The sequence below is a fragment of the Primulina tabacum genome, chromosome 8 (genome assembly GCF_025594145.1).
Source record: "Primulina tabacum isolate GXHZ01 chromosome 8, ASM2559414v2, whole genome shotgun sequence".
Classification (NCBI taxonomy): domain Eukaryota; kingdom Viridiplantae; phylum Streptophyta; class Magnoliopsida; order Lamiales; family Gesneriaceae; genus Primulina; species Primulina tabacum.
In genome coordinates, this window is record NC_134557.1 from 41651528 (window position 1) to 41662218 (window position 10691).

Consider the following 10691-nt stretch of genomic DNA (forward strand, 5'->3'; position numbering starts at 1 on the left):
GATAAACAAATTTATAATACTGCTCACAGAATGCTTATGTATAGTACTGTATGTAAAGCTTGAGGCAATAATGATAAAAATATTGCTAAAATGATTATATCAGGATTAACTGGCCAACTTAAAGGTTGGTGGGATAATTATTTAAATCAATCCCAAAAAGATGATATTATAAATTCAATAAAAATTGAAAATAATATTCAATCAGAAAATGTAGTATATTCATTAATAATGACAATGATTGAACGCTTTACTGATAAATTCACCGATGATAGTGAAAACATTCGTACTTTATTAAGTAATCTAAAATGTAAAACACTTACTGATTTTAGATGGTATAAAGACACATTTTTATCTCGAATTTATGAGAAACCAGATTGTAATAATAGTTTTTGGAAAGCCAAATTTATAGATGGTTTATCTTTTCTATTTGCTGAAAGAATTAGAAAAAAATTAAGAATAGATGATATTAATATTCCATATGAAAATTATATTTATGGAAAATTAATTAATACTTGTATTAAAGAGGGTTTAGCTCTCTATAATGAATTAAAATTAAATAATCAAATTAAACGACAGAATTTAATTAAGAAAAAACAATTAGGTAAATTTTGTGATCAATTTGGTATGGACTTACCTAATAAATGTAAGAAGAAAATTAATGAAAAAGATGAAAAAATTTATTGAAAGAAAAGACATTTGTCTGATAGACAAAGAGATAAAAAGAAAAAAAGAAAAGAAAGCCGTAATTCACGGAAAGAAGAAAAATATAAAAACAAATTAATAATTTGTAGAAAATGCAAAAAGTCAGGACATTATGCTAATCAATGTTGGGCTAAAAACAAAATTAATAATTTAAATATAGATGAAAATCTAAAAGAAACATTATTTAAAATAATAATGGATTCAAATAATAATTCTAACAGTGAAACTGAGAGTTCGATAGAATCTTATATTTTAGAAGAAATTTTAGATAGTGAATCAGAGACTTCTGATTTAGAAAAATGTAATAATTGTATACAAGAAAAATTTTGTTTAAATCATCTAGAGGATAATAAAGATAATAATGATGATTTTTATAAACTTAAGTCTCAATTTCAAGATTTAAATATTAATGTGTTAACTAACAATAATATTCTAGAATTCCTTAAAATGATTAAGGATCCCATATTGAAATCTACAATTAATGATCAAATGGAAAATACTACTTCAACTAGCAATAATAATAGTAAACATAATCCAGTTACTATACAGGATTTAGTCAAGAAAATAGAAAATCTTAAAAAAAAAGTAAAAATTTTACAACATAATAATAATAGTTTAAATTATCATATCTCAATTATTGAAACTAATAAATCAGTTAATAATTTTGAAAGTTTTGATAATCTTAAAGATATTTTTTTTCTTGGTCCAAATCAAAAACATTTATCTATTTTAAGTATGATCATATCTCAAATATGATATACCTTAAAATGGAATGATGATAAAATGTCTTCCAAATTCAAACCTTCCAGCACACACAACCAGCAAACGACGCCGTAAAGACTACTCCACACTCATATATCTGCTTCTCACCCCTACGTCTTACGTACATACAACGAACCCCTTTGTAAATTTCGCCGCCGAAGTTCCCGGTGAATTCGTTCCGCAGCCGATCACGGTCCCGGGAATCTTAGGGATCATCCTTTGGGTAAAATTTGTGTGCGCGCTTGCTCCTATCTAGACGAGAGATATAAAAAAAATTGATTGATTGGAGTGTTGGATTATGGAGGAGGATTTTTGTATGAGCGGCGACAGCGAGGAGGAAGAGGAATCGGATTACTACTCTCCCGATCGAGACGAAGAATCTCTCTATGGACTTGAGAATGACGATACCCGTGCTCAGTGGAACCCTTCCAAAGCCTCTTCTTCCAAGGTGTATATTCAACGATTTTTATGTTTTTATAAATTCGTTGAGTTTTTTTGTCCCAGTCGGGGTAGTTCCAGTGGGCTGATTGCTGTTATTTGAACGGGCATATGTGTTTGCTGAGAAAATCTGGGTATTTCTATGATAAATTTTGATGATTTCGGGGTTTCGATGCGTACGTCATTTAATGCAATCGTTTTTTGTTACAATGCTGGTGTTTAGATTGTGTTTTCAATTCTGACGTTTTCTCGTGCCTTTTGAAAGGTTATTACAAAAGAGTCTCTGCTGGCTGCTCAGGTATGTTCAGCATGCATATTTGTTTTTCCACTGCTATACACTTGAAGTCAAGCTGACTTATACATCGGTTTCTAGTGTCGTGCTCATTAAGTTTTTTGATTTCAATTTTTACAGTAGGCATTGATAATTTCCCACAAAATGGTGGCATGCTGGAAGTCTGATTTTGAAACATTACATGCCCATGCATTTGTTTTGGTTTATCGCCTTCATAGAAATTCAAAACCTAAAGAGCAAACTGATATGGGTTTTTTTATTTTGATTATGTGTTCTGTGCAGAGGGAAGATTTGAGAAGAGTAATGGACTTACTCTCAGTGAGAGAACACCATGCCAGAACCCTTCTTATTCATTACCGATGGGATGTTGAAAAATTGATTGCAGTTTATGTTGAAAAGGGGAAATCTTGCTTGTTTTCAGCAGCAGGTGTTACTTTGGTTGAACTTTCAGACCCTGAATCCTCATTTACTGTGATGTGCATTATATGTATGGATGATATACCTGCAAAAGATGTGACCAAAATGGACTGTGGTCATTCCTTTTGCAACAATTGTAAGCACTTTTACCTTTACTCTTCCGTTCTATAACATGCAATTTATCGTTGATATAACTGTGGTTGGTTCTGCCTTTCATCTGAATGTTGTCATAAGTTTGTAGAAATTGGCATTCTGGTTTATTTTATACTTTCCCATGCCTATTTAGAAGAAGTACATGTTTCAATCATGCACTTTTTCCTTTTTACAATTACAATTATTTTTATTTTTATTTATTCAGAGGTACCCGGTAGATATAATTACTCAACTTTTGGTTTGGTTATGGCAAAAATTTCAGGTTGGACGGAACATTTCGTTGTCAAAATAAACGAGGGGCAAAGCAAGCGCATCAGGTGTATGGCCCACAAATGTAATGCTATCTGTGATGAGGCTATTATTAGAAAATTGGTTAGCATAAGACACCCTGATTTGGCAGAGAAATTTGATCGATTTCTTCTAGAGTCATACATTGAAGACAACAAAATGGTTAAGTGGTGTCCCAGCGTGCCCCACTGTGGCAACGCAATACGGGTAGAAAATGATGAATATTGTGAGGTCGAATGTTCTTGTGGCTTACAGTTCTGTTTCAGTTGCTTATCTGAAACACATTCCCCCTGTTCCTGCTTGATGTGGGAGCTATGGACGAAGAAATGCCGAGATGAATCTGAGACAGTCAATTGGATGACTGTACACACAAAACCTTGTCCAAAATGTCACAAACCAGTTGAGAAGAATGGTGGTTGTAATCTAGTTGCTTGCATATGTGGGCAACCATTTTGGTGAGAGTCTTTTTTTCTGTTCAATTTTCTTATTTCTGATACGAGGTCATTAATTCATTGTATTTAATCGTCTTTATTTAATTGGGTTATGTGATCCTTATCTTGTATGCGTCTTAAACCAATATTTCCTTTTTTCTATTTATTTATTTTCCTTGTATCTTCCTTTTATGTTTAGTTCGGTATTGAACTTCTAGGTTTCTTTTAATTTCTTTTCTTCCTTGCATTTTTTAGGAGATCGACGACGATGTATTTCATATTTTTTGTTAATCAAATTTATTTAGTAGTGAGGAAGTGCGATGAAAATGCATGTTCTTGCTTCTTATTTATAATTCTGACAACATTGGGCCCTTCGAAATAAAAAAAATCATAATTCTCTACTCTACGACATTTTACATTCAAATTTATACTGTCCTTGATTTTTTTTTTAATATCTTCAAATGCACATCAACATTATTATCCTGCGATAAGAAAATTTATTTACCGTATATTTTTTTGCATCTCTCTTTTTATGCACTGATTTTAGTTTGCTGTTTTCAATACTATTCTTCAAGCCATGCCCAAAACTCTTAGCAGTTATATCACATGCAGTGCCATAAGAATGAATTGGATCGTTACCTTTTGATTTCTGTATTAGGCTTTCGTATTAAAGGCACTCAAATTTCATGGCTTAGTATGTTCTCACTGTTCTATTTCTTGCTGTAGTTGGCTGTGTGGTGGAGCTACTGGCCGAGACCATACTTGGTCCCGTATTGCTAATCACAGCTGTGGTCGCTATAAAGAAGATAGTGAGAAGAATGCTGAACGTGCTAAGCGAGATCTTTATAGATATATGCATTATCACAATCGTTATAAAGCTCATACAGACTCCTTTAAGCAGGAATCTCGCCTGAAGGAGACCATAAAGGAAAAGGTGTCGAGTTTGGAGGCAAGGGACTCAAACTTAAGAGATTTCACCTGGGTCACGAATGGGCTTTACCGACTATTCAGATCTAGACGAGCTCTTTCATATTCTTATCCATTTGCATTCTATATGTTTAGTGATGAGTTATTTAAGGATGAAATGACAAATGGCAAAAGGGAAATAAAACAGCATTTGTTCGAGGACCAGCAGCAACAACTAGAGTCAAATGTCGAAAAGCTATCCAAGTTTCTTGAGGAACCGTTTGACGAATATGCTGAGGAACAAGTGATGCAAATAAGGATGCAAGTCATCAATCTGTCTGTGATCACTGATAACCTCTGCAAAAAAATGTGAGACACATTATCCAGGGGGGCTTAAAATTTATTGGAAGATGGAAATTGTTTATGTTTTTATTCTTTTGCAGGTATGAATGTATTGAGAATGATTTACTGGGTTCACTTCAGTTTAGTATCCATACTATAGCACCATACCAGTCAAAAGGCATTGAGAAGGCGGAGGAGCTGTCAGTTGGATGGAGTTCCCAAGCACCGTACAATGATAAATGTCAAAAGGCAGACGATCAGTTTAATGGTAGAGTCATCCGAACTTATCTCTAACAATGATTTTTATCAATATTGGGATAATACTCATTTACTTATGTGCTCTGTTGTGAATAATAAAAGATTTACTGATGTTGATCCTCTGTCAATGAATTTCTTATTGCTTGGGATCTCCAAGACATGACTTTCTCTCTGCTGCGTAGATCAATGCTATGGTCATGCTGCTATGTTAATATTTTATAACTATGTGAAAATTTCAAGGACATTGATCATTGTGGCCTGCTTAATTGAAACAGAATATGTGACACTGGCTGGCTAAAATTGTGGTAGTGTTGGTGTTGACAATGATAAATTGTAAAATGAACAACCTATGTGGAATTTTGAATGATCTAATAAATCTTTGTTCTTGCAACAAGCATTTCTCATGTTTAAATTGCTAATGATGTAAACAAAATTTTTGAATCTAATCTTAGTAGAAAAACAAGAAAAAATCATGCACTGGTGTAACATGTGGATCAGTAGTGGCCAAATTCAACTTTTTATCTATAGATTATAGTATTTTAGAATGACCAAATCTATTCACATTTAAAAAAAAAATTCAAGGATTTTAATGCTCTACTGATGCTACTAGTTCTAAATTTTATAATTGAACAAATTTTTGTGTTTTAGACGGGGGTTACATCATTTGAGGCAATTATGGGGAGTTCATGTTCATTTTCAGCATATATAGTTTCTGCCTTTTGTTATGTTTTTGGTTTGTGATGCAAGGCGATTTTGCATTAGACAAATTTGTCTTGCAGAGGGCTACTTACCGTGTGCTTTCTGAAGCCCTTCTAATGCTTATTCAACTCGTGTAAGTTCTAATTGTTATCTGTACATCTCCTATTCTCAACTGTCTGGTGGCTGGCACAGAGAAATTCTGGAGAATATCATTTAGTACGTACATATCTTTGTCCTCGTCGAGGAAGACTTGATTTAAGGTATCAATGTTGACTTCAAAATGTGAATCGAGAAATGGTAAATCCGAAGGTTGTGAATGACCCATATCTTTTGGCATGGCCTTGTAAAACTGTGTTTTTCATTTTTTGTGTATGTTTGTGGAGCAGACGGTGCTCCGCTGACGCTTTCAGATAACAGTTGCTGTTCATTTTGTAGGAGATGTTATAGATATATCCCAAGCATCAGCATCTGGGACTTCAGAGGAGAGTCCACAGGTATCACGGAAACGTCCTAGAAAAGGTAGTTCCACTGGCAGTCTCTTCGATCTCAACTTGCCTGCAGAGGTTCATCACCGAATTGATTCTTGAAGTAAAATGCCCTTTAAAAGCTACGAAGTTATGCCTTAAACTAACTCAGGAATGTCACTTAGGACTTGATGATTCTGTGCATTCTGTGGAGTAAAAAAGCCTTGGTTACCTCTAGCCCATATTTTCTACTGAACCGAAAATGACCTTTATGTATATTCCGTCAGTCGGACCCAAACTCTGGTGATTAGCCGTGTACATATCCCATATATTTATATATTTTATGCAGAAGTAGAAGGTGATGCAAAGGGGTGGGGAAATTTATGGGAGGATGGAATAATGGGATTCTATATGTTGATTCGAATATGGTAGTAGCCTAGCCTATCTGATCTCTTTTCTTGGTATGGCGTTATATATTTTATATCTATTAAGCAGAGTTGAATGTGTTTTTGATTTTTTGACATATAACATTTGCAAGCACTGTTTAATTTTGGTTCAAATATATTTGAAAGCACGTGATTTGATTTTCTACTGGTTGTTCAGCACTCACGCACACAGTAGAACCATATATTAGGTGTCATTTTTCTATAACGAACCTCCAAAATAATTTCGAAAAAGAACACAACAAAGCCTAATGTTACTTTCACTCCTAAATTTCGAAAGCTGTAGTTTGACAATGTTTCCATTGTAATCGGAAACTCACTTGTTTGTTCCAATAAATTATTATGTTACTTCATATTTTGAAAGAGTGCTCATTTGCTTTAAGATAAAGTAGAAAGTAGATGCCTTTCTTTTGAAATAGAAAATAAATATAGCAAATGTTACAAGGTAACTCTTTATCTAGTATTACAAGACACGCATTACAATTTTGGCAGACATTCTTAATGATTTCCCATTTTTGAGGACGAGTTTCTTTTTACCCTACGATAGAAAAGGTAATGTGATAGTAGCCAAAAATTATGATTATATGGACTACTTTGTAGGTTTGTAAATGGATCAAGTAATCGTAGACGGGTATTCTAGCTAGCTCATAAACGGGTCCAAATAGCTGGTGGAGATAAAACTTTGTGGGTTATCACCTGAAGCACAAAAAAAAATCGTCGGAGGCATGGGGTTTATTCGGTGTAGACACACTGACGCTCAAAGTCAGAAAAAAATTTAAAGATGTTATTTGAAAGCTACGTAGTTTAAGCATAAAATCATGAAAGTTTAAATAATGAGAATCATTTCCTATTTATAGATTTTTTTTTGGAATGTATAGCGAGTTTAGCTTTATAATTAAATTCGACCTCAATAATAAATTGAATAATTAAATTGAGTCATTACCATGAAAACTTGTATGCACGTATCTATTTAAAGCTATTTATTTATTAAATAAAATCTCACATAATATATTTCTAACATATCTCATTTCTTTGGCTCCAATATTACTCACAATTACTTAATTTTATTTGTTATCTAATGTACTGACTTTAATTTACTTATATTACTAAATATTAAAAATTTCAATTTTATATACAATTCAAACATATTTTAAAAAATATAATAATATTTATCTTTGTTTTTACGATGAATTATATTAAAATAGATTCAACTAAAAATAATTTAATACTTGGTAAAATTGATATTTAAATAATACGCATATAATTTATTTTTTTAAAAAAAATCACATAAATTATCTATAATGGAGAATATTCATTTGATTAATAAACTATAGAAATATTTTATGAACGCATTTGAGACATAATCTTGGTTTCACTTGGACATCAAGGAGGCCACGACCCCAGCAATGAGGGTGGTGGGATCCCCTAACACGGCGGAGATAACGAACTGCAGAGCCAACGCTGCCACCTCGCAGCATTTCTCCGCCTTCCCTCTGCTCTTCTTCCTGTGATTATGAGTCTCCAATGTATCTTTCAGGCTCGGAATCCTCGTTTCCAGTTTCCCACAGCCTCCGGAGTATTTGGTCCCCCATGCGCCACCGCGGCACGCCCCGGTGTAGATCTCGTGCCAGCTATCTACCAGCATTTCTTTTACGCACGCAACATGGAGATTGTACTTCTTGCATGAAGATCTATAGCTCCAGCTCCTCCCCTTTCTCCCACACCTGCTCATACACATCTCCACTGATTCAGGTTTCTGGGGTCCGACTCGAATTTTAAAAGTTGAATGTCTCAAACAGTAGAGTGCGTTAGATTTTTCAAAACTATGGCAATTATATATATTCAAAACCTGTACCTGTGGCACGGCGAGGAGACTTTCCTATACAAATACAGCTTGATCTCACCGTCGTCGAGCACCATAGGAAGCTTAGCACAGCAGGGATGGAGATCGAACCCACAAGACTTGCAGTGGTACACGAACCCCGACAGGTCCTTCTCGCATGCGTTGCAGTAACGTGCCACCGTCCCCGGCGGGCGGGAGAGGAACTGGAACGAGCACTTGGTGTAGAAAGGGTGGGAAATGGAAGGAGAAGGGATGGCGCAGTGGGTGTGGAGGTCGAAGTTACATGCGGCCGCGGCGCACTTGTAACGAGAGCCGATGCCGACTTCGTTGCAGCCGTCGCACTTGAACGGCGACTCGCTGTACTCGAACTTCAGGTTGTGCTGCGGGTGGCTGAAGTGGGAGATTTCATTGTATCTCATGGTGATGGAAAATCGGAGAGTATAGGAATAGAATTTGTGGGGGTGGCATGCAAATTTATAATTATTTGATCTTTTTGCCCTTTTTTAAGGGACAAATACTATATTCCATGGTATCAAATATTTTTTTATATATATAATTTTTTATTTAAAAAAAGGTATTATAATGCAACATATATTTGACTTTTATTTTATTTTCACAACTTATAAATTCCTCTTATAAAATATATATAAGAATTTATAAATTATTTAAAATAAATTTAACCAAATATTCGATTTCATGAAAAATGGGAGATATGGTGTATGCTTTTATAATACATGATGGCTAAAAAATTGTTAGTTTGGATTTTAATTGAAGATGAATATTGGATAACTATGGATAATAATGAAAATTAAGGTTGTTATTAGCTTGAAGTTGAAGCAATGTAGGATTTATACTTAGAATTGAAGAGATGGTTGTGTAGTTGTAAACAATTGTTCATCTTGAATTAATTAAAGTGGAGCATAAGGCACATTAGAATGAGAATTTTTCTCACTTTATATGATGTATTAAATTAAAATTACTCAAAGTTTAATTCCTATTATATGTATGGTTGATACACACCAAGAGTTCCTTGGGTTTGGATATAATGTGGGTTTTGATAAGAACTTCTTTGAAGAATACAAGAATATGACAACTTGAACCTTTGATATGTGTGTATATATATATATAATTTTTATATGTTGTCTACTCACCATGCCTATTTATGTGCCCACTGATATGTGACATTCATCTATTAAATGTGATGAAATATATTCAAATTGTATGTTGAAGTCTCACCTCATTGATGGACACAGAAGTGAGCACGGTAGATTAGCAGCATATCAAAACTATATATATATATATATATATATATATATATATATATATAAGTAAACAAAAATTATACATAAAATAGAGTATATTAAATATAAAATAGATTACAATAATATTTGTCTTTTCAATATAAAATCAATTTAGCATTTATCCAAATGGATATATGTCAAAATAATTATGGTAGAATATTTTGATTAGACCCCACATTTATTTTTTATGGATTAAATATCTTAAATTCTTAATGCTTTAGCGTCACATTATTGGAACTTATTCTTGACTAAGAGTAGGGAAGAAAAAAAAAGAGTTTCTTTACATAGAAAATGAGCCTAGATTGATGACTCGATATATGTCAAAGCTAAACAATAGCAATTGAGCCCTAAGTAATATTCCACAATCACTTGAAATCGATCCCATAGTCAAAATTCAACAAATTTTAATAGAGTTTTGATCCTCTAGTTAATCAAAATTTGATTTTAGTGCAGTAAATGGACTATTTCTTTGCATTTTTAACATGAATTTTGTTAGAATATTGATGTGACGTCAAACGTACTTTGAAAAAAGATTATTATATTAGAGCACTCGCAATGGATGAGTGTTATAACACCTACCAACTCATCAAAGTGTCTGGCTACCAACTCATCAAAAGATTATTACATTAGAACATTCGTAATGGCTGCCCCACGTGTTTTCTGCACGCGCCAGACACTAAAATTTAAAAAAAAAAAATTTGAGAGGGGGCGTTGCTCTATAATGCCCACTCACAATGGAGATAAATGTTAAATGGGCATTATTATGGGTGCTCTTAGAACCAAAAATTCTGACTCTACATACAACTTACCGAACCGATTATATAATTTTTCCTCGGAGCAAAAAAATTTAGAAATCTGCATTTTGGACTATCATTCAACTTTAACAACTCTGTCTTTCTAAACAAGATTGCCACGAACCTTACTCATATGGTCAAAAAATGTTAGCACAGAA

At 33.5% G+C, this 10691-nt stretch overlaps 2 protein-coding genes and 1 long non-coding RNA gene across 4 annotated transcripts; 1 reads left to right on the top strand and 2 right to left on the bottom strand.

The window, feature by feature from the left end:
• The first annotated feature begins 1522 nt into the window (after positions 1–1522).
• Positions 1523–6743, top strand: LOC142554225 (putative E3 ubiquitin-protein ligase ARI2). Of its 2 annotated transcripts, XM_075664918.1 has the most exons (8): positions 1523–1912; positions 2168–2200; positions 2477–2747; positions 3027–3507; positions 4210–4758; positions 4833–4999; positions 5769–5821; positions 6124–6743. In XM_075664918.1, the coding sequence occupies exons 1-7, from the start codon at positions 1763–1765 to the stop codon at positions 5792–5794; spliced, it is 1677 nt and encodes a 558-aa protein (XP_075521033.1). In that variant the 5' UTR covers positions 1523–1762; the 3' UTR covers positions 5795–5821; positions 6124–6743. The 2 variants fall into 2 exon arrangements, with proteins under 2 accessions (XP_075521033.1, XP_075521032.1); XM_075664917.1 differs by lacking the exon at positions 5769–5821.
• Positions 5559–5778, bottom strand: LOC142554226 (uncharacterized). The gene is made up of 2 exons (XR_012822147.1): positions 5640–5778; positions 5559–5601 (listed from the first exon to the last, which is right to left on the bottom strand). It is a non-coding gene; the product is annotated as an uncharacterized LOC142554226 (long non-coding RNA).
• Positions 6744–7908: 1165 nt separating the features above from the next.
• On the bottom strand, positions 7909–8907 carry LOC142552567 (protein VACUOLELESS GAMETOPHYTES-like). The gene is made up of 2 exons (XM_075662249.1): positions 8451–8907; positions 7909–8319 (listed from the first exon to the last, which is right to left on the bottom strand). The coding sequence occupies exons 1-2, from the start codon at positions 8855–8857 to the stop codon at positions 7968–7970; spliced, it is 759 nt and encodes a 252-aa protein (XP_075518364.1). The 5' UTR covers positions 8858–8907; the 3' UTR covers positions 7909–7967.
• Between the last annotated feature and the right edge of the window lie 1784 nt (positions 8908–10691).

Bases quoted from the DNA above. Each gene is read 5' to 3' on its own strand.
- LOC142554225 (XM_075664917.1), top strand. From the start codon at position 1,763: ATGGAGGAGGATTTTTGTATGAGCGGCGACAGCGAGGAGGAAGAGGAA. The intron at 1,913-2,167 runs GTGTATATTCAA...GCCTTTTGAAAG, and splicing joins CCAAAGCCTCTTCTTCCAAG to GTTATTACAAAAGAGTCTCT. The intron at 2,748-3,026 runs GTAAGCACTTTT...CAAAAATTTCAG, and splicing joins TCATTCCTTTTGCAACAATT to GTTGGACGGAACATTTCGTT.
- LOC142552567 (XM_075662249.1), bottom strand. From the start codon at position 8,857: ATGAGATACAATGAAATCTCCCACTTCAGCCACCCGCAGCACAACCTG. The intron at 8,320-8,450 runs GTACAGGTTTTG...GTGTATGAGCAG, and splicing joins GTCTCCTCGCCGTGCCACAG to GTGTGGGAGAAAGGGGAGGA.